General features: G+C 37.4%; 1 protein-coding gene across 2 annotated transcripts in view; it reads right to left on the bottom strand.

The window, feature by feature from the left end:
- Positions 1-24,132, bottom strand: part of WASL (WASP like actin nucleation promoting factor) — a 50,326-nt gene that overhangs the window by 6,229 nt on the left and 19,965 nt on the right. Inside the window, exons 2-9 of one of the 2 annotated variants that reach the window (XM_082043695.1) lie at positions 17,133-17,267; positions 15,834-15,920; positions 15,194-15,290; positions 10,984-11,007; positions 6,259-6,427; positions 2,909-2,951; positions 2,346-2,499; positions 1,512-1,529 (exon numbers count right to left, since the gene is read on the bottom strand). In XM_082043695.1, coding sequence (XP_081899821.1) covers positions 1,512-1,529; positions 2,346-2,499; positions 2,909-2,951; positions 6,259-6,427; positions 10,984-11,007; positions 15,194-15,290; positions 15,834-15,920; positions 17,133-17,267 — 727 coding nt within the window. The remainder of the gene's footprint in view (positions 1-1,511; positions 1,530-2,345; positions 2,500-2,908; positions 2,952-6,258; positions 6,428-10,983; positions 11,008-15,193; positions 15,291-15,833; positions 15,921-17,132; positions 17,268-24,132) is intronic. The other variant, XM_082043696.1, reaches the window with a different exon arrangement.

Genomic DNA, 24,132 nt, shown 5'->3' with positions numbered 1-24,132 from the left:
TATTACACTCAAGAAGATACTTCTTTACCTCTTTCTCATTATCTCCTTCCTATTACATACTGAAAAAGCAGTCTGCCTGCATTGGAACAGAAAAAAGACATTCTGAAAAAAAAAAAAGGATTTTGAGGAAATAGGAGACACTAGTGCCTCAGTACCTCCTTCCCTGCTCCCTCCTAAAGTTATGTGTTATGTTCTTAAGTTCCAGAAACTGCTCAATTTTTCTTTTCCATCCCTTCAAAAGAATGACATGGGAGAATCTCTGCTCAAACTTTACATATTTCGCAAGACGCATATTGCCACCATTGTTGATTAAAAGAAAAAAATAAAATCCCACCACTTTTTGGCTGACAAGACTGTAGTTTCCCTTTCGGTCATTGGAGGCCAGCATTTTCAAATACAACTTACTCAGCTGGCACTACCGACAGCTTTTCTGTATTACTGGAAAGATACATAACATGGTCATGCTCCAGAGGCTGTAGATTTTGAACACAAGGTTTCACTTTTCCTGTGGGGAAAGGTTTTACTTGCATGGTATATAGAGAGATATGTCACAGCCAATCTGTGGCAATAGTTCAGGAGTTTTTATAAGGCTTGTCTGCACTCAGCTGGAGTGCAACGAGGGAGGAGGAGCACAGACGGAGCACCATCACCTCATCCTCTCTCCTTCCCCAAACAGATGGTACAAGCAAAACAAGAAAACTGCTTTTTTTTTTTTTTTTTTTATAAATGCACATTAAGCTGAACATGGCTATTAACAAAAAAAGTACATAAAATCTTTACTAGTGGTACTGTCACTAAAAAAAAAAAAAATAAAAATAAACCAAAACAAAAAAACCTCACAACAAACCAAAAAACAACCAGCAATACCAAAACTAGGGAAAGGGCAGGAAAAAAAGAAAGTAACAATGTGTCTGCAACTCTCTAGTCAGCATCCTAGCAGCTTGAATAAGTAAGCACAGAAATTCTTGCAATAAAACCCAGAAAAACATGTTTCAGTTGAGAAAGAACACTTCAAACAGCAATCAAACCAACACATCAATTAACATAAATGCAGATAAACCCACTGAAATACTGGAATATTTTATCTACCTCTATCAAAAGGTACAGAGGTAGATTTTTATCATGCATGTTAAAGATAAGGCAGCTTTTCTTTCAATTGCATACATGCAAGTGGCTGTAACTTGAAGTTAACACATATGTAATAAAAGACAGGCATTTTTAAGGTATTTTAAACTAGTCGTAAAACTCCAAGACAAGTCTTCTTAATCCAATTTTATGGTCCGCAGTCAGGGATCAACAACTGTGCAAGCATTTAAATAGAGTTAAGACTGACAGGTTTCTTACTGATGAAAAAATTCATAACTGAAATTTTGCTTGCAATTTCACTAAGAAGTCTAACCATATTTTATTATTGCAATAAACCAGATATGGACTAAGTTTTCTAGGAAAGAAATCACACAGCAGCATGAATACTTTGAAGCATATGCTTAGACACCAGCTCACATACATACCGCTCCACCGAGGGGGACCTGAGGAACAAAGGTAACAAGTCATTCTACCCTGAATCTGTATCTCTTCAGTCACTTAAACAATTATTCACTAGTTTCAAACTGCTATAATTTCAATGGCACTTATATCCTATTCCTCTTACAAAGTGTTCTAGGCAAGTTTTTGAAAGTTTGACCTTGGCACTGTAATTTTTCAGACCTACTTGCTATATTCTACTAGATAATGCATCAGCTGAGATCACATTTCAAGGTTGGGCAGGAAATGGCTTCTTTGAGAATTTCCTTGCAGCAGAAGCCTACTAAAAACTAGCACTTTTTACTTTAAATTAGAAAAAAGGTTTTTTTTCCTGCTTTTAAATATTCATATAAAATTTTCAGGCCTCTAGCTGTTGCAAGGCTCATTACACAGTGCTGCCAGGGTAAACGGGCACCACACATACACCTGTCAGACATGTGCTACTACTGTAACTGAAAACAGCAATATTGCTTCTGAGATTCTAATTTATTTATAAGATTGAGATTATAAAGTAAATATGCAACATATGCAGTCTGAAAATAGTCTACATGGAATATACTGCATAGCTTTATAGTCAGACCGTTACAGGAAATTAACTGACATAGATAAGATCCTTAGTTGTTAGGGAACTCTCGTGGGTCATGCACAAACATTTAACATAGTGTATGGTATACAGAAACATTGTGAAATCCAATGCAACTGCAGTAACATGAAGTTCAGAGAGGAGAATCAAAAATTGCCCATCATCAACAACTTCTACTCTACTTCTTAAGGCTAAAAACGCCCTACTCATTTTTATATGGAAATAAAAGGAACCCCACCTTGTCTGCGCAGTTCATTTTTAACAGCTTCCACACCTCCTGTTTTTTCAATGAAATCGTATATGACCTTTGAAGTTTCTTTGTCTTTCAGTTGAGCCTCTGAAATTCCACACATATCAAACAGGTTTTTCAGTTCTGGGTCTAAGTTGTTCACCTGCAAGTCAGATATATTAGTTTTAAGTAGCTTGAAATAAAATAATTTTTTAAAATATCATTTGTTTGGGGAGAAAAAACAAACAAATGAACACAAACTGTGTAGTTAAAAGGAACAGCAAAGCCAAAGACACATCTCCGGGTTGAATTTTCAGTCAGAAAGGACTATTTTAGGAGAGGTAAGTACCTTTCACAAAAACTCAATTTTGCAGGTTTTCCCCTCGATCTTGAATCTCTCCTATTTCCTCTACTCCAACATCTCTCTAGGTTTGAATTATATCATAAAATCACAATTTATAATTATTTTGATGTGCAGTTAAGTTTATTTAATGCAAATCTTCACAACTTACGTTAAAAACCTCTAAACTTTTAATTATTCAGTATCTTGAATAACTTATAAAATTACTTACATCAAAACCCGTGTTTGGATCCCAACCAACATGTCCAATATGTCTAAAAGAGCAGAAAAGTCCATTTAATCAGCATAAAAAGGACCTTGTTAACTAAAATAACAGGACACCGAGATAACTAGAGATTACTTCCAGCTTCTACCTCCAGGCTAATAACACTCTAAGCAATTCTTGCTTCTCAGCACCCCACTTGAGAATGGAATAGTAAAACCTTCTTTACTCCCACTTTTTTGTCAAAAAGACCAAGTGGAGAAGTTCTTTTCCCCCCTTAGGTTATGGTCCATAGCAAAACATGAAGGTTCCCTGTCACCCTGTAGTGCACATGGATGGTGATAGGTGGACTGCATGGAGATCGAGGAAGGAGTTTGGCCTTTATATAGTAACTGGACTTCAAGCTACTGCCAAAGTCTTGAGCATCATGCAGCTGAAAAATCTCTTCCCAACATCGCTGTTTGTTCTCTCATCACCCTTCTCTCATTCACTGCCTTCTTTCAAAGGAAAGTCAGGACTGTTTTCAGCTGCCATCTTCCTAGGCTTCTAGTAGCCATTTCACACGGCTACTCAAGTATTATTTTATGTGATGCTATAATCAGCTAAAAAGGCAAAGAGTTTGAGCCCCCTCCAAACTACTTCATGCAACTGCTGTTGGCTCTAGGAGACAGAACCATCGTGTCACCAGAACTCCATGTTTTGGGTTTCTTTTTGTCAATGACCAGGTCTAGAAACACAATGCAGTCTTCTGAATTGGACTTCCAGAGTTTTAAAAATACCAGGTGAACCATTAGTAGCCAACAGAGTCTAGGCTCTGCTTGTCAAATTACACAGTGCAACAGACCTTGCACTCCTGCTTGGGTCTGTCAGTACCACCAACAGCATAAGTTTTTTTAATGTCATTACTGAAGTTCCATGATCAATGATGGTCTTGGTATGATTTGTTAACTACTTAGTTTGAAGGACAAGAAGTAAAAATTCTGGTTTAAAAGTGACACTATGCTACAGAAAAGGCAAAAAAAGGAAGACCTCTGTTTTGCCTAAATATTTAAAGGCCCTTCATTACCAAACTATAGGATGTTTTATTAGTTACAGAATTCTGGGTGTTAAGCTACAGCTTGTTTCACATAAATTAGACAGGCATTTCCTAATACACACCCTCATATACCATTGTAATGTATTAACTGGCATAGGGAAGCTGACAAATTTAGCAGCCAACACAATCTTACCCATGTATCTCTGCACATCTGTGCAATTCAGGATGCTCTTTTAACAAGCTGTGAGCATACGATTCAAAGCTTAGTGTACTTAATTGATATTAAAATTTCCATAGAATAGTGTTAGCATTATTTCTCATTTATTTTTCATCCTCAGAATAAAACAAGTTATTTGTACACATTGACTGTATAACACACTGTTTTCAGGGGTCTTTTCAATTAAAATGCCTATTTACCAGGTAAACTGCAACTCTTACATTATTTAAAAGAACTCATGCAGCAGGAAGTTATACTAATGTTAAGTATAGTTTATTTTATTTCTCAGAACACCGAAAGTCCACACCTGTCCAACAGAAGGCATTTAAAAGTTGTATCTACTGATTGCAAAGTTGATCCAGCATAAACAAACAGCAATGAAGTTTGTCTTCACCAGTATCACAGTTCAAGTTACATACCAGTTATCCTACTGGCATATTTCCCTAACACCACCGAACACAAATTCCCACACTTTTGTACAAAACCAGCAATTAAAGTATCTTACACAGAACAATGACACTTTGCACTCTACAGGAAACTTAACTAGACCTTAAGCTGAAAAAAAACAGACTTCCAATCTTTTTTTGCAAAGGTTCAACATTTAAAATTTAATATTACATTTAATGATTTGGGAACATATCGTTTTGTTTGAACTTCATTCAATATTTTATCATCTTATTCTCAGCTTTTCTAAGGTCTCCTTCAATATTTTATGAGTGCACACAGTGTTTTGTAATGGTCAGAACCTGACAGACTTTATAAACCAAGTCTCAAATTCATTTTATATCTGCGCTACTTCTACAAATTCTGATCAGAGGTGAGACACACTAAGGCAAATAATTATTTGCAATTAAGTCTGCATATGCTGAAGTCTGCATCAGTAGAGTTACAACAGTGATCAGCTACCAAACACTATTTGATTTCCTTCCTTCCTTCCTTCCTTCCTTCCTTCCTTCCTTCCTTCCTTCCTTCCTTCCTTCCTTCCTTCCTTCCTTCCTTCCTTCCTTCCTTCCTTCCTTCCTTCCTTCCTTCCTTCCTTCCTTCCTTCCTTCCTTCCTTCCTTCCTTCCTTCCCTTCTTTTTTGCATTTTTCAGTTTAAGTGACATTAACAAATGCAGGACTTCACTGGTACTCAGATCAGAAAGAACATGGTTGATGTCCGAATTGTCTAAGCACAGTTTGGTTAGGGAATCATTTTAGCCCATTTCTCCTTTTACTTTCTATCCACTATCCCATTGTACAGAGCACTCTCTCAAAACACTGTCCAGTAACATTACTGTAACTGGTAATACCAGCATTACTTTTATGGAGAGTTTTTCTGGGAAGGCACATCAGTGAAAGTAAAGCAAAATAATGGTTCAAAAGAACAAGACATTCTCTTGGCATGTAAACCTGACACTGGGTTTCTAGTATTTGACAGAAACTGAGCTTTCCAGTAACTAACTCAAGCTCTTTAAATTCCTGTTGCTTTAACAAATAAAGTACAGTTATTTTAAAAGGCAGAAGATTAAAATACCAAATTACAGTTCAGGAAGACAACAGTTAATTCAGTAAACTGACCAAACCCAAGTTTCATGAAAGCAAAACTTGAAATCATACATCATAACTATTCTAAAAGATTGAAGATACATAAGAAATGGTATTAGGAAAAAACCCAACCCATTCCTAAGAGGTGTATTCATGCACACTGTACTTTCATCACAAGATATGGGTACTAGCCCATATGCCAGAATAAGTAAGTTTGTAAACAGAAAGCTAGAGATAAAAATATGGCTACATAATTTCTGTTGTTATGATGAGTCAGGACCCATGTGCAGTTTGTACAAGGAAGCACAGCTAAGCAGGCACAGCTGTAGGAATAACAGTGTGAAAGAGTTGACCACTGAGGCTAAACATGAGTCTGCACGGAGCTGACCACTTCAAGGAGACATTTTAAAATAAAACAAAACAAAAAACCCCATAAACAACGACACCCCAAAACCAAACAATAAACAATTCTCCCCACCCCACCCCCCCCCCCCCAAAAAAAAAAAAAAAAAAAAAATCAGAAAACCAAAACCACAACCACCAACAGAACAAACCCAAACTCAAGAAAAAAGTCCTTACTGGAAATTAGATGGCGTTCCAATATCTGCCTTTGTCAGTCTTCTCTTTTTAGTTTTTCCTTTCTTCTTTTCTTTGGTATACGAAATATTGTTGACTTGTGGAGTATAAAATCTGTTAGTTGTAATTTCTGGGTTTTTGATATCAACAGTCGCCATTGGTAGATTTGGGCCTGTGAAGGTAAAGTACAGGGTTTTTACTACTGTGTTTCAACAAAGCCATATTTAACCTACAAATATTTTTTTTTTTTTTTGAGTGGCAAAATAATCGTATCATAGCCACAGTTCTACATGCCACACATATCTGTCTGGGTTCTGGATGTCAGAAACAGAAATTAAGTGATTTGCTGAAGAAAGAAACCCCAACCAACCAACAAACCCAAAACCACAATGCTTAAGCAAAGCAATGGCAGAAAAATTTTCTACACTAGGATTTGATTTTTGCAAACTTGGCAAAGACAGTAAATCTAAACTAACAAGCTTTCAGGTGCACAGAACACATGGAAACAGACACATTAAGGTACAGCTCAGCTACAATCCTGGACAAGATGAAAGATGTGAGTGCCACCAATGGTAATACCCAGGACACCATCACCTTGGCAAACTGATCTTAAAGGAGAAGGAACCTTTGCTGATGAGCTCCCATACAGGAATGCTTTCTGCCAATGCACACAGAACCGGGACAGCACGGAACTTGAGAAGACTGCTCTGGATACACTAGTGTCTTCAAGTACATCTCAATATCTATGGGGCTATTCTGGATTTCTTATTTCTTACTCTTTGTCAGGTTTGCAAAATAAAGTCCCACATAAAAACAAAGCTTGAAGAGCAGTGACAGTGAAAACAGCACCAGGAATAGAAATTAAACACTCAAATTATTAATTATGTTCTCAAACCTTTTTCTTCATTAAACAATTCTGAATTACTACTCTTGTTATTTAAAATGCATCTGACTTATACTCCTGCCAATATTCACATTTTAGTATTAAAATACTAACAAATGAATATAGAATACCTGGCATGTTTTCCAGTCTTATTTTAAATTTTGACAGAAGATAACTCTTGACATAAATAACTAAAAGTAGGATTTAAATACTAACAGGCAGTTTATGCATTTTTGATATATATATATATATATATACACACACACATATACATATTAAAAAAAACCCTGCAAAAATGATATGTAATCTCACATTGAAAAGTCCAAATCAGAAAGAAGGAAACAATCGATAACATAGCTGGCATTTGGAGTTTAACACCTCAGTGGGAAGGACCTAGTACAGGCCAGAACAAGAAACAAGAACAGAAACACAACACTGGGATACAGCAAAACTCATCTGAAGCCACATGACAACCCCTACACTACTGTAGGAGTCTTAAAGGACATGATTTAAAACTTCATTGAAACTGCAGGAAGATTTTCTGAAGTGTTCTCCACTAAGCAGAAGTGCTTTGATCTAAAAGTGTTAATTTCATTAGATTCAAAACCAACCCCCAAAATACTCTAGGAGTTCATTTTCATTTCAATCACATACTGTATTTTCTCACCATTACAGTGATACTTGTAGTTTCAAAAGATATACTGAGGTTCAAAAAGAAAGATGCACCTTAGCACTTCTAGGAAGTCCTTGATACTCTTCTGGAAATTCCTAAAATTCTATAAAATTACACCATTTTGCATGTAAATTCCTAAAGTAGCCATACATGGTTTTAACCACAAAGCAGCAGCCGTTTGCAAATAAAATTGTATTCAGCTGAACTGAAACTAAGGACAGATAGCCCGATACTTATTCCTTGATGCTAATTCATACCAGAGATCACAGTAAACTCTTAAAGATGAAATTTTTTCTTACCGTCAGGTTTAGACCTTAGATGTCCACGAGGGATAAAAGAACCTTGGAAAGAATTGTACTCTTCTAGAACTGCCATATTTATATCCAGTAAAATTTTTCCCATCATAAGACATGCACCTTCCCCATCAGGTGTAGACAGCTCAGTAAATGAGGATGAGAGAGGCATATAGAGCTCATCGTTAGGAAGCACCTGACAGTACAGTGGCCCTAAGCATCCACTGTTACCAGAATCTGTGACATCTTCAGAAAGGGCTCCAGAAAATGTAGTACAGAACATTTTGAAATGTTAATTATAATAAATTCTTTGTATTTTATTTAGAACCTCTCTAGGCATCTGTCCCAGACTACAGACAGCCCTACAATAAATGCAAACTGTTCTAGTTAACATCTGAAACAAAATTCTGCCACATGGTTCTTAAAGATCCCCATAAAACCTAATTCTCTGACAAATCCTTATTTCATCCAGAACTGCACTAAGAGGTCAGTTCAACCACAATAACTCTTCTTTATTTGCATAAAGAGACCTAGCTGTTACAAATGCGTAGAACACAAATCCCAGGAAATTACAGACTAATACATTTTACATAACTGTTAATACCAATTTGATTTTAATCCTGCAATTCTACAAAAAAAAAAAAAAATCTTAAATCTGTACCATTCAAAATGTCATATGAAAAGACAGAGGGCTTTTTCCATGCAGCTTCAATGTATGCAGAAAATCCAAGCAAACAAGCCCCACTAAACCAAAATTCCTCACAGCATTTCAAGCATGGATCATGTGAGTACAGAAATGTGACTGTTCTTGTTTTTCAGTTTTAAAGGTAATTATGCATTGATACCCACTAAAAGAAGCAGGTGTTTCTTTTCTTTTTTGTTCCCAATAGAATTTCACTGCATATGGAGGGTAGAACAAAAACCTGCTGATCCTACAACATTTTTTTCTAGTTATATGCTGATAGTATGTATCTGCTCTAGTCTGAATTGCAAATACTGAAATGCAGAGTCTGTACAGAGTATAACCCCTGAGGCTGCAACCCATACCCTGACCATGTCTCACCTGTGACTACAGAGGGCATGACCACACTCAACTCTTTGCCAGCAGAGAGGCCAGCTAATTTTATAAGAATTTGACAGAATCAGACAAGGAAAATGGATAGGCTGTGAAAGAGTACATGGATGTCCCAGGGAAACAGCTCACTAAAGAGCAGGGATGTTCAGAGCTTTGACCATGGATTATAACCTGAAACACTGGGCATAAACCTATGTTTTCCACAGAATATTCAGGATTGAGGCACAGGACCAATGAATGCAATTTCAGTATTCTTCTCAAAAAAAAAAAAAAAAAAGTTGTTGCCTGAGGTCTTACAGGATGAATTATGGAGACTATTTTGAGCACAAAAGTTTTTGCAGGCTTAGTTTTCTTAAATCTATTCCAATCACAGATAGCAATCTAGACAAACATATTGTTTGTGTTACAGTTGGTAACATTTAAAGTAGAAACAAAGGCTACATAAAAATGTAGCCTTTGTCTCTACGTTAAATGTTAGGAACAGTGTAGGTAACACTACAGAATCACCACTGCTGCTTTCCTTCTGAGCTGCTCTGCAGATATCGCCATCAGAGATACACTGTTTAGGTGAGCAGAAGCAAATGTCACTCAAGACGCAAAACAGTTAAAACCTTCTGAAAGCTCAGAAAAGCTGGTAAGATCATAATGGCTGGCGTTACTATGAATGTTTCAGAACTAAACAACCCAGTCCCAGTTGAAGGAATTGATACTAAAAATGCCTGGTCTAAAGTGATGATTGCCCAAACTTCCTCAAAAAAAGTTTATGAAAAAGAGTAACTTTTTTTGAGAAGCATTCCACATGGGAACAGCAGTGGGTAAGGAGGGGCTTTATTTGGATATAAGACATATCAGTAGTTCCCATAATTAAGAATTAGTTAAGGATTACCTGTTTTGGTCACCGACCAAGATGCCTGGATGTCTTTGTTAAGTATAAAATTAAGACTACCTCCTCAAGCTCTAAGGGGACCTCAGATGATCAGCCGACTGTGCCCTTGCTCAAACAGTGAACTAACAGGTACAGCGATACAACCCACAATCCACATCAGCAACAGAAATATCACAGGAGAAATCACTTTTTAATGTCAGTGTGAATTCAGAACTACAAAGACTCCAAACTTGATGTTCACGGATGGGCATTTTTCACTTGATTTTAGAATAGATGGTAACTTTTTTAAAAATCAAATTGATACCTAGTTTTGACTCCTTCCATTAATTTACTGAGAGGATCTCCAGAGAAATCTGTATCTTCATGCCAGTAAAATGTATTTCTGAGAGGCAAATAGATTCAAATAAGCCTTCATGAAAAAAGTTTCATACTGACAATCTTATGACCAATATCTGTGTTACACAGTTAGCTGGATACATTGAAATAGAAATTTTATGAATGTTTTATGACATCAGTCATCATTATGGCTACCTTTAGGCAAATAAGCTAACTTTTAATTTCAGCATTCATTTCTGTGTAGTGATCCTATGCATGAATATTCCAAAGACCAAGCAGAAAATGCAAGATACAAAGTTTTCTTCTCAGTTGATGCTCAAGGACCTCAGTCCTATTTGCAACAACACATGCTCCTCCAAAAACATTCTTTACAAATGCCAGCTAAGCCACAAATCTTTCAAGCTACAAACTAAACAAATGCCATAGAACAGAAACCAAACAAATATATTAGCCTGAAGGATAAGTTTACTGCTTTTGCCACCTCATGACCATCCTGAACAATTCCAAAACAAAGCTGTACATAAACAGTAAGTAACAGTAGCAGGAAAAAATAAAACACAGTGATTCATGCAAGAAGCTTACCATTTGGTGGGTCTCGTCTTTTTTCTGTTATAAAAAAAAAAAAAGTCGTATTTATTCACAGGTATCACAGGAAATAATAAATCTAAATTTTAGTTTCCAGTGAACTCAAACTCAAGAATCTACCAATAAATACCCTTAAAGCCTACTTGTTGTGCAATTGAAACAAAGCATTACAGAACAAAAAAACCTCAATCTTGGATAATAAGCACAGGTTTCAAGTAAGTAAACAAAGTATGAACATAACAAGATAGCTACTGAGTTGGTTTATAACATTTGACTCCAAATTAAGGTGAAATATTCAAAATGCAGCTGGTTTGGTACAACCTATTAATGCAAGATTTTTGAAATGTGTTTTGATTTCCACTGAATGAGACTGCTGATTGATTTTTATTTGAAATAAAATTAGCACTTTTATACAGTATTGTTCTCCCTTTGTTTTATGTGAAGAAAAGAGGACACAGAAGGGCAAGACAATTCCCTATGTTATCCAACAGGTAACTGAATAATGTGGAACAGAACTAGAAGTTCCTTAGCACTAATCTGATAGTCTCTTCACAACAGCAAACTGTTTCACAGACCATGAAGAATTTGGCTTGATAGTTAAAAATGCAGTTGTAAACATTTCACACCTCAGTACTCTCAGCCTACAACAGTAAATTCTCCTTTAAAGATTTCCCTCACTATTAATTCCTAACCACCAGATTTACCTGCCTTGCAAGCATCCTTCAAAACCCCCAGTAATTGTGTACCTACACACACGCTACACTATTTGTGTACCTACACACACACACTTGAGAATTTCTCATTTAGCAGTATCCATATGGGCAAGCAATTTGCCATCTCACCACATCAAAAAAACATGGCTCTATAGTCAAGGCTGTACATCCCTCCCTTTAAGATCTGGAGTATCTGAAACCTAACAGACTTCCAAGAGTTTTGCAATAAGAATTTGTAAGAGACATTTCACTTTTCAGCAAGGTATTCATAGAAGTGTTAAGCGGCACTGGGCCAAATCATGGGAATCCATTACGATTTCCATTAGAAGAAAGAGTTCAAGAGAAAAGGTAGTGGAAAACAAAACAAGATGTTTTAAACACTTCCTGTAATTTTGCTAGGTATATAAAAGGTTAATTTATGGCCCAAAGATACTAGACCTGTTTTCCTGTGGTTCCCACTGCTGACTAGAAAATAGGAACTCCTGTTCTGAACTGCAGCTGACCTAACTGGACAGTGGCAGATTTCTCCTTTTTTGAAAATAGAGATGCCTATTGATCCAAAACAGATCAACCTCACCAGCTGCCTATGTCCAGAAAACAGAGGTCCCTTCGGTAAGTATTCCTGGAAACAAGAAGGATCTCCGCTGAGACTTGAATCCAATGCAATCTGAGCACTTCAGAGATGCCCCTGTCTCTCAGGCAGCAAAAACAAAAGCTGTGACCAAAGATGCAGAAAAAAAGTTCTCTATATTAAGTATCCAGCTTGAAGCTTATGAAGTGTGTTAGGAAGCGCATCATGAGCTAAAAGCTTGTGGAGGAAAAAAGCAGCTTCAGAGAGGGCTAACAGAGCTCCCACCCATGAGCGGTCCATAAAAATTAGTCAAGAAACTGAGTGCTCAGTATGTGGAAAGGACACTTGTGTGTGTGTACACACTGACGTTTCTGAGGCAAGATAATAAAATAAAAACTAATGGTACCTACATGCAAGAATACCTGAAGTGAGAATGTACTACACTGATAAATACTGAAAAGAGAAACACTGTGTTTACCCTGTTTACCTAGGGCACTATTTGGCATAGGCTTAAGGAGAGATTATTTAAATAAATCTACCAAAGAAATTAACTAAATATAGTAATTTTTCCCTAACCTAAGGTTAAGAATTTAATTGACTTTAAAAGTAAATTATTAAATGAGAATTTAGCTAGATGAAAACCAGCCTGATATTAAAAAGATTAAGACAACACATCCACAATTATTTCTCTGCCTTTCTCCCTTATTCTGTTCCATTGGATAACCTGTACATTTACAAGCTTTTGTACATTTCTCATTTAGAGTCAAACTTTCACCTCTCTGGAACTCCAGATGCATTTACTCAGGAATTGTCTGTATGCTAGAGTGCATTTCACGCTGAGTGAGGAAGAGCAGAGTACCATTGCCTCCTCTTGCAGCTGTCAGACAATATTTTGTGCACTAGTCTTGGCACCACAACATAGTTTTGAGAGCCAGAACTGCTGTTCTTGCTACCTTCCAACAACATAAGCTTTCCATAAGACTCCTGGAGAAGTCTCCTAGCAAGTCCTGAACAGTAAAACAGGCTGCTAAGTGATCACGTGGAATACTCCTTCAGTTGAAAGCATGTCACTCGTCATTGCTAAGAAATGGCACATATTTTGGAAGCCATGGGAGTAAAGATCCCATTAAAAGAGAGAAGCATCAAAACTACCAGACTATTTCCGCTGTTTTGAGAGGTTAAGACGCATTAGAATACACACACACAATGTATATATACATTATAAATAAGCTACAACTTTCATATATCATTTATATTATCTATAAATTTATGCATAAATCAATATATGTTTTATATAAGCATTTATAAATAAATAAACGCCACCAGCAAATCAGCTTTGACTTGGGCAACTGCAATGCCCATTATTTTAAAAGCAAAATTAGATACAGTTACATCGATGACAAATACAGAACTCCATCTGGTGGATTGATTAAGTAATCTCATTACTGTTTTCAATTCTCGTTTTGCAGCTCTTAACAAGCAAAAAAACCAAACTTGTAGGTTTTTTGTTTTGTTTTTAACTCAAGTTGCTTGAAGTTGTAAGCATTTGGCGAAGGGGAGCTGTTTGTTAGAATACAATGTATGGACTAAGCTTACCCTACAACATGAACTTGGGCACACAAACCAAGATATTAGCCTATATGGAAGGACAGAGGTCAAGCTCTGTCCCGTGAACAGGAGGTTTGACTGAACTGCTATTTTCAAAGTTTGCTATGGCCAATAATGCAAATGTATTTTCTCCCAATTCAAGTCTGCACACTGTAGCACTGTGTTTTAGACACATAACAGAGTGAAACTCCAGGAATGGAAGATGCAAGCTGATGCAAGACTACTTTTATACAAGTATAAGAAATATTACTAATGCCACTTCTTAATGAATCCACTTTTTCTCATGAAACCCTATGAATTTACTCTACTTCTGAGCAGAAGGAATCTTAAAGAAGCCATTTAAGCTTCTGGAATAAATGCTCTGCACCTGAGTCACCATACCTGAACAAAATCCAAGTGAACACATACAGATCATGTAGATTCCCAAGAATACCTGCAAGGATGGCACTCCAAGATGAAAGCTTCCTCCCCTTACATTACTCTACTCTGTATTGCTAGTGCAATTCAGTTCCAGAATGGACCACAAAAATGCATCCTATAACTTGAACAAAAATCCATGCTACAGCTTAAAGCAAGCCTGAGCACATCCATGTGTTCCCAGCGTATGTTTTATATCACCTTATTCTTCACAGACACATTGCTGTCAGACAGGCAAGTTGTTTATGGGCTCCTTGGAAAAAGACCAACACGAGATCTGTAGGAAGTCTGAGCTCCCTTTAAAACACGGACCACGTTCCTAAGGCATCTTGCAGCTGGCAAAAAGGGTAGTGTCCTTCAGGCTGGCTGTGCTGCTATAGACAGTATAGGTACATCATATCTTCTGTTCACTAGTTTTGAATAAAAGATACTTCTCTACTAAATGCTGGACCAATGCCAAAAACTCATTCACATAAACTACTGAATATACCATATGGTAAAATCTGTTACAACCCACTTGGGCTGAATTTAAACAAACCAGTTATAAACAGCCCAGAGCTAAAAGAGGGTTTAATCAAATGCAAAAACAGCTTACAGAAAGATTTCTAGCCTTCCTGCTGACAGCTTACCATTTTTGCTCTTCCTGATCTATACTTTCAAACACTACAACCCTGAAGTCTGAGCTTACAGGGAAACTTAGAGTAAGGAGCACCAAATTAAGTTATTTCAGAAAAATATTATTTTTGCACAATAAAAAAGCAAGCTTTAATAACACAATTACTCCTAAACATAAATATGGCAGTAGTGCTGCCAGCAGCTTTCAGACACAGAAATAGCTTCCTGCCTCCCCCCAAACAACATAAACAAGCCTGAATTTAAGATTAATTTGAATATTTACCAGATTTTCTCTGTCGTCGTCCAAGTAAATCTGTTACTGTTTTGCGGAATAGTTTAGCTTCTTCTTCATTAGCAAAATTAAGACCAACTTGACATGTCTGAAAAACATTAATATTCCCCCACCCATGACTAAGAAAATGTTTCAAAGCCTTTCTTAAATGTCTTCTTACACCTTCTGAAGGTGTTATCAGAAAAATAATGACTGCAAATTAGGAACCAAGTCTTAGTGAAACTTTCTTTCTTAGGAATGTCTGTCTACTAATCAAGTTTCTAGAGCTCGTGGCTGACAAATTTGAGCAAAATCTTGTAGCTTGGAATCAAAGCGGGGAGAAGAAAATTTCTGCTTTAAGAATATATGACAGTTCACAAGCATTATCTGCAAGTCAAAATGCAATTCCATTAAAGGGAATTGAAAATAAAGTATTGCATTTTATGCTTTTGTCCTATGGATTAAGTTTTCTAGTTGAGATACAAGAAAAATTCTTTTATAAATAAGCTTAAAAAGCTTAAAGGAAGACAGGTAATATTTTACTTTCATAAATAATTTAGAGAATGAAATAAAAACCTCAGTTATATTAAAAGAAACTACTGTTCAAATAAAAGGTATTTTAAAATAGGTATTCAAAGATATCGAGACTCACATCTCCAGCAAAGGTATGAAAATATCCTCTAGGACTATTATATACAAAATTATTGTACAGCTCCTGCTCCCACAGTAATTTCCCATCCTGAAAAAAAGAAAAAAAAATTCAAAAAACTTAAGAGAAATTGCAGAGTTTAGCTTCTTTCACAATAGAATCTATTAAGAGTTGGAAGTTGCATGGCATTAAGAAACTACTTTGCTATTAAGCCAACAAATGAGCTCAATCAAAATAAAAAAATACTGGAACTTGTGGAAGTGCTGTGGAAGACTATTCTATTAGGTCACTGTTCTGTTTCAATTCCTGCATGTTTTCAAAAAACATCTTTCAAGTTCTACAATCCTGCAATAGTGATACCGAGAGCAGTAATAGTGACCAGCGATAGGAATACAGCCATAACAGCAATAGTAATAAAGAAGACTTCCAGTTTCCTGTCATTATCTCAGGCTTGAAAACAGTTAACTTAAAGAAAACAAAAACCTCATATTTTTAAGAATTTTTATATCTTTAAATGGCATTACAGTCCAGGACCTAAGGAACAGGTTTCTCATTAAGTCTAATATTCAAGTGACCAAATCACAAAGTCAAATGCAAGCGCCAACTGGCAACCCTGAACAAATCTGAGAGACTTCAAGCACTGGATGCTGACTGATAACAAGCTGTTCCTGGCTACACGGATAATGGGAAGCTTTCCAAAGTCTCAAAGTCAGTAGGACTTACGCTTCTTGGTAGCATTTTTGTTATGAAAACACATGTTGGACACTTCATCTTTTAGCTTCCACTGGCTTGAGTGAAATACTACAATAGGACAAAGATTTTCAGTATGAATGTGTATATTGTGGTGGGGAAAAAAACCAAACACCTTGTTTGTCCTGCAGTTTCCACATGCATCAACACACTAATCAAAAATATTGTTTCCACCTGTACAGAAGACAGCATCTGTTTCATTAATATCACCCAAAGTAGTGACACCCACTATAATTTTGACAGCTATCCATATCAGTGACACTATACTTTCACTGGTTTGACTAATCAGAGGACGGCTTCTGTGAGCTGTAAGAAAATTGTATCTGATATTTATTTCATCCATAAAACCTGACATCTATGAAATAATTTAAATTTAGAATACCTGAGAAAGTTGCACTTGCCTATTAATAAGCACTGTAATTGCACTGCTCAAAGCACGACCATTTACTTGACAATTTCTATGAGCTTGTAGCTACGACAACCAACACTCAATTCAAAATGAAGAATACAACCAAGCTTAAAGAGTCTGAAAAATGAAAAAAAGATGCTTACCTTAATATCAAATATTCTGATAAAATATGACCTCTGCGGATTGTCCTTTACAAGGCAAGCTACACCACAGCATTTCTTTGACCACATGCCATTGCGATCTGCTGCATATATCTGAACAACTGCTGAAGACATCGTCTAAAAAGAAAAGGTAGCTATTACTTTTAAGGAAAAAATTACAAATTCTACATTTTGCCTTTTATCAAAACATCTCTTAATTTTGTTCCTTGTTCTAGGCAACAACTCTGATGGTTTCCCAGGTGGTAAAGTTCAAATGACCTCAAATCACTTCTGTGCTTTAGATTTTCAATTCTACGCAAGATTTAGACAGCTTAGGAACACAACTGAACATTTTATTAATTGTTGCTCAAAAATATCAGCAAAGAGACTTTCAGAGGCAGACCAGTTACTATGGTGGTCACACAGAGAAGCCCCACTGTGCAACTGCATTTCTTTCTTTTCAGTACTTCAAAGTGGACAGATAAGCAATACTCCAGCTAGAGCTGTAAATTACACAGTGCCTGGAAACACTCTTGGGTACTGGAACTCAACTGTCTATGTTGCTTAGTTGCTCAAATGGCCTCTGGCATGATTTTAGCCTATGCCAACTAGCAAACTCCTAAAATTCTTGGGCACAGTTTGAGAATTCACATGAGCTAGGCTCATTCCCAGTTGGCAACTTGAAATCATCCTGTTTTCAAACTGAGAGTTTTTAATAAGAGATTAAGATTATTCCACACCAAATTGCTTCAGTCACTGGGAATGCTCCTCAACAGATTTTCTAGTATATATGTGTCCTACCTTAAGAGGTCTATGAGGAAATGAAAATTGGAGCCTCTGAAGAATATTTGTTTAGCAGCCAAGTCATAAAGCTTAGAGGCTCTGTAATGGGACAGACCAGAGGCTACCTAACCCAAGATCTACTCTCCAACAGCACCAGACACCTACATAAGAATACAAGAGTCCAACATCATCTCATTGTTAAACTCATCGTCTTGCAGAATCTTGGGAGCACAAGCCCAGGAACTGGCAGGTTCAAAGCTTCCCTGAGCCAGCATACGTGTTTTACAGCGCATGTTGGATTTTTCCTTTGTGAATTTATCTCATCACTCTTCAGAGCCATGTGAACATCTGGGCATCACAACATTGGGCAGGGTTGTATTTCACTGTTCCCGTAGGCACTGTGTGAAGAGTTAGCTTTTTATCTAAAAGTCTGCCATGCTGCTAGTTTCAGTTGACTGTCCCTCCTTGTTCTTATATTAGGACATGGTGTTAATGGTTTCATAGTTGCCCCTCCATGCTGCACACGCTTTTATATATATTTATGACACTTCTTTGCCCTAAAAGTTCTCTACTGATTTGGAAGTTATACTAGTTTTAAGCCAGTCTTATACCAAGAAAAAAAAAATTGAACAAAAATCACACTTTAATTAGCCTTGTCAGTTTCCTACATGGATCTTAGCTAGTCCTACTACATCCTTCTTTGACTGCGGATGAGACTAATGCTGTATGAATCCAGTCTGTTAGCCCTTTGAACACAGGGTCATAATAATATTTTCTGTTTTGTTCTCTATTTCCCTGTAAGTCAAAGAGTTCTGTTTTCCTTTTCACTATGGAACATTAAGCAGAAGTTTTCATAGATCTGTTATGGTTCCCAGACCCTTCTGGAGGGATCACACCTAGTCTTGAGTCATGGGCTCCATATTAAATTTTCCCCACACGCTCTACAAGCATTACTTGGCCTTCATCAACACTGACTACTTGCCAGAACAGTTGACATCTAGAATACAGACATGTCTTGTTGCATTATAACATTATCTACTAAATATCAGTATCACCCATGTCACACTTTTCAATGGGTTTAAAATAACCAAAAGAAGAACCTAGGTTTCATGGGAAAAAACGTTCCAATTTTGTTAAAATAAAGTCAAAGTAATCTAGCCAGACTGACAGCTACTCCTTGGGAAAGCTTTATAACCTCTGACCAAGAACTGTGATGCAACTTTCCCAAGTCAAGATATAATTCTATTCCTCTTTGCAACCACCTCTTCAGAAGTTGTCAGACTGACAACTAAGCTTTCTGGTAACCTACAGAAAAAGCTAAAGCATGACTGACTGATGAAAAGAAAGCTTTGCAGTTGCCTCCTCAAATGCTCTACAGCTAAGTGTAGAGTAAAACTGCTCTCCCTGGAACCTACAGTGCAACGTCAATATTTTAATCATAACTTGATTTATCAGATGAGTAAAAAGGAGACCCTTCAATTATCCATACTACTACAACCAAACAGCTGACACTAAGTTTCAGGTGTAAGAGATGCCATTTTTACTCTTATGTTGCAATAGGCAAAGACTTAACTTTGGGCACAACTGGTCAGACTTCGTTCAAAACTTCCGCTAACAGTCTTTTCTCTCACTTCTCCATCATTACCCCATTGTTAAGCTGATAATCTTGTAGACACAAGACAACAAAAAAGAGTATAGGTGGGACATCCTACAGTGTAACTAAGGCATCACATTCAACTGCAGCAATCATCCCACTGTCCATGCAAGAAACCTTCTCAACCCTCCAAAACAAGTCCAGTTCTACTAAACTCCCCCCCAACAGTACTACCCACAGAAATAGGTGGTCTTGGCAGGAACTATGCAACTTAAATTCAAGGCACAGAAAATAGTGATCTGAGCCAATGAAGGGCTCCCTGTGCATTGCCTCCTACCATATCTAGCAGTAAAAGCACCAACTGGATTATCTGGGTAAACCAGTAACTGTCGTAACTCGATGATGATTGTGTATAAAACATTGAGCCAGCACCCACCCCATGAGTAGTCAGAAGAATATTGTACAAAAAGAGCGTGTCCTCATTCTGCCCAATCATAACAGATTTAATGTACACCTGAATTCTTTATAAGTAGAGCCTAATTTACAAGTTAGAGAACAATTTCACTGAATCTAAAGTAGGTGCTGCTTTGAGGCCTACTAAGCTTAAGAGTTCAATTACATTTTAACTTATTCATTAGCATTGTGCAAATTCCTAGTGCTGACAGAGCGCCATGAGGCTTTCAGATGTTAGAACATACAATTATGAATTCCACTGTTACACCACTATCATTTTTTTTTTTAGTAAAAGGACAATACAGGAAAAAATACACGGTGTATTTTTGTGGGGAGAGGGACAATAAAATCCAACTCCTTTTACTTCAGTCACTGCTCATTTTCATCCTGCAGAGCAGTGGTTCCATGCTTTATGCTATTCAGCTTCTGGAAGACAGGTGGCAAAAATATGTAATAATCCACAGCCTTTGGAAACTTACAAACTTATCAGCAAAATTTAAAGCTTGAGAAAATATATGAACATAATCTACTACTATTTATTATGAATTCTAGTCACATAAATTAATAAAATAGTCATCTTTAACTGCACAGTTGCAGCATCTGAGAATGTTTATGCAAATATCATAATTTGAGTATCCTACTATATTTTCTGAATAAGCATTCATTTTGTCTATTTTGAAGCCAATTAATACACTCAGTTCAGTTTCTCACAGCATTCTTGAAGAGAACGTTATATTAGTAAGTATGGGTTCTTTAAAACTGTGGGGATATTTCATCACACAAGGTCATGCCACCCATTTTACATACAGAATTAGATTACAATTGAGTCCTCAGGTAACTAGTGCATTCTTTCTGAGATATAGTAAATTGATCTGTCACTTAATGTCTAAAGTTAATACTTTTTCAGGAGAAGAATTTTGAAGTTGGCATTACTGCTTTGCTTAACAGCTTTGGCGAGGACCTTGTCCTTTTTATTTATCTATATATTTGGAAAAGGTGCATAGGGGAAAGAAATAAGTTAGCTCACCAAAAACTGCTGGGCCATGGAGATGAGAACTAACCCCCCCCAGCTCCCTTTATTTTTTCCATGGTCAACCTCTGGCCAGAGGACATGCCACTGATTCCAGAAACTTGTCACACCCCTCAAACTGATGAGCTACGAAGCAATGAGTCTGGTGCTGTCAGCTGTACTCTGGCTGCCTTACTGGCAGAGCTGGTCTCGTCCTTGGACACACATACTACAGGATATGTGCTTATCAGCAAAGGCTAATGAAAACACCTCCTGCCTGCAAAAGGTAGCCACAACTAGTCATCACACATTTGTAGAATGTGATCACAGCAGCCACTGGTGGTTTCCAACTGGGCAGCAGATAGCTGTGTACTTTGATGAGCTTCTGGTGTGAACAGTTGCTGCAGTAGCCTGCAAAGTTAATGACCTGCTGTAACTCAGTGTTTCTCAAAAACAGTAAAGCAAGCCAACACAGACAGTGGGCACATCTCATTCCAAGCAAGAGCCATCACACTAGATCAGTCATGGCTGACACGGATTGTGAAAAGCTAAGAAATTACTGGAAACTAGACAATAAAACATAGTGGCCCAAAAGTCAAAGAGCAGCAGCAAGATTAAGGCTGTTAAGAGGATGTTCAGCCACCTCAGTACACAGCAGAACAGAAAGCATTTCAAGGCCCATCGGGATGGTTTTTGTAGCACTCATGTAGAGCTGACAACTGCTTGTGGTACAAAGATCAAATACTCACAGAATTACTTCGGTCAGACATGGCCCCTCTAAGTCTTCCAGTCCAACCGCCTGCTCACAGCAAGGGTAAAAGTCTAGAGCTCAAGTTGCTCAAGGTCCTGTCCAGTTAAGTTTAAAGGCTGCAAATCACCTCTGAGGAACCTGCTCCAGTGCTTAATCACTCCCATTTTAGTGCATGCAAAAACACAACTAAGTTTGATGCATTATTTTAATGGCTCAGTATTGTTATGTGCTACATGTTGACAGTACTACTGAGGACACACTAGCCGCGAGTACCAATCTTTCTCCAATATTAAGAGTCACATTATTTCCAATAAATGTGCAGGAACGCTGCATACATATGTAATTTAATCTCACATGACAGGCTTGCTTTTCTCAGTCACCCTTCCCAGCCCCTGGAAGTACTCTACAAATAAAACTGGGGAAAAAAAGACATTGCCCTGTAATGTAAGAATACAAATAGTAGCCATTGTTTCCACGCAGAATAACCTATTGAAAAAAAATAAACATGCTGACACAATGCCTGTAGCTTCTTGAAATCATAGAACAGTTTGGGCTGCATGGAAGGGACCTTCAAAGGTCATCTAGTCCAAACCTCCTGCAATAAGCAGGGACATCTTCAACCAGATCAGGTTGCTCAAAGCCCCGTCCAGCCTGGCCTTGGATGTCTCCAGGGATGAGGCATCCACCACCCTCTGGGCAACTTGTACCAGTATTTTACCACCCTAATTGTAAAAAATTTCTTCCTCATGTTCTTCACTAAATCAGGTCTGAAGACTTTTGGTCTGAAAGTCACAGTGAACACAATTAGACTCTGTAAGGCTTCTGTGAAAAAAAGTTATGGTGAATAGTTGTGTGCAATTCAAACCCTGTGAGAACAGAAATCAATATTTCTATTATCTTTTTCTTAAAGCAGACACCTAGAAAAAATGGCCTGAGCAATACTACAGCTGATGAGAAGGTACCTGTGGCAAGCATTTTTTAAGACCTACTACAGTGGAAATCCTTATTATGGCTAAGCCAATGTGCGAAGGCCTGACCAGGTGATGCTGGGTGCTCTTGCGTCACTCATTTCCTTTTTGATAACAGAGCAGGAAGATAGCCCATAGTTTGCTTCTAGGGTGACTCTGCAAGAATCAAGGGCCGTCACTACTCATTGACTCTTCCTTAGACAGCAAGATTCAGGAATAGAGATGTGCTAATGTCAAGTACCACTTCACTGCGGAAATCAAATAGGTGTAACTCTAATCTTGACCACAATAAGGACAGGAAGCCTCAGTACCACGGCAATCCCTAACAGCCTAGCATTATCTGAGTCACAGCAGAAGGTATGGAAACTCATCAAGACTCATGAATGAGACAGATAAGAAGCAGAAGTGAGAATACAGGGCAGCTAACATTATGAGAAATCAAGACTAATCCACAGAAAATGAGGCAATTAGGACTCAGTGGTTGATATTGGTTTCTGTAGATTACAAGTATTCTGGAGATAGAACTCCAGAATGTAGCACCGACCAACCAAGCAGAAATATTGCTTGAAATCTTAGTTTATCTCAAAAAAAGTTTGTTTAAACAATTACACACTCAAATGTCAATACTTGAATAAATTTATGTTACTCAAAGCAAACAAAACTGAAGTTTGACAGCAACAGTATCTTCCTGTTGTTCTGCAATCATCTTCAGTGTCATAAATCTATGGAGCTTCCAAAAACGTTTCTGTGCTCAACACACCTATGCATTTAACCTCATCACTCTTAACACAGAAACATAAACAAAACCTGCTGCAGGGATCAGGTGCTGGAACCTCCTCCTCACTTCTCAAGGGAAGGCCTTTGGTGGCCTACACAGCCAAGCTCTGTTCGCTCTTTCTGGCAGTTTCATTTTCCTTCTGCACAGTGAAGCTATTTTCTTGGCATTGAGGACATCTCCTGCCATGTGGGAACAGTACATTCCCTTCCTGCTAGGAAAGGCTGATAACCCACTTCCAGGGTGAATGTTCTCATCACCACGCAATCCTATGGAAGGCATGCACTGCCATCTCCTCCAACAGTGCTTTTGAGTGAACTGAATAAGCCTGCCACTATTCAGATGATCCCTAAACTAATTAGGCCACATAAACAACATGCAAGTGTGCTTCCCTCACAATTTCCACCTAAGTAGCAGAGGCATTTCACAGAGTAGACAAAAATACTTCCCTGCACTTTCACAGTAACTTAGAAAACTTGAGTTTAATCAGGTTCAGAATTCTACAATATTTATTAGCCCTGGATAACAGGTAATCCAGATGTCTAGTATGATAATTTAGGTGCAAATCAGGCATAACAGCAAGAAATAGAAACACAACTACACATTGCCAGCAAATTTTAAAGATCTCAATAAGTATGCAGAAGTATCAACTAGTAATTACTTACTTTTG

The sequence above is a fragment of the Streptopelia decaocto genome (assembly GCF_964273445.1).
Source record: "Streptopelia decaocto genome assembly, chromosome: 1".
NCBI classification, from domain to species: domain Eukaryota; kingdom Metazoa; phylum Chordata; class Aves; order Columbiformes; family Columbidae; genus Streptopelia; species Streptopelia decaocto.
This window is presented reverse-complemented; position numbering and strand designations above follow the sequence as displayed.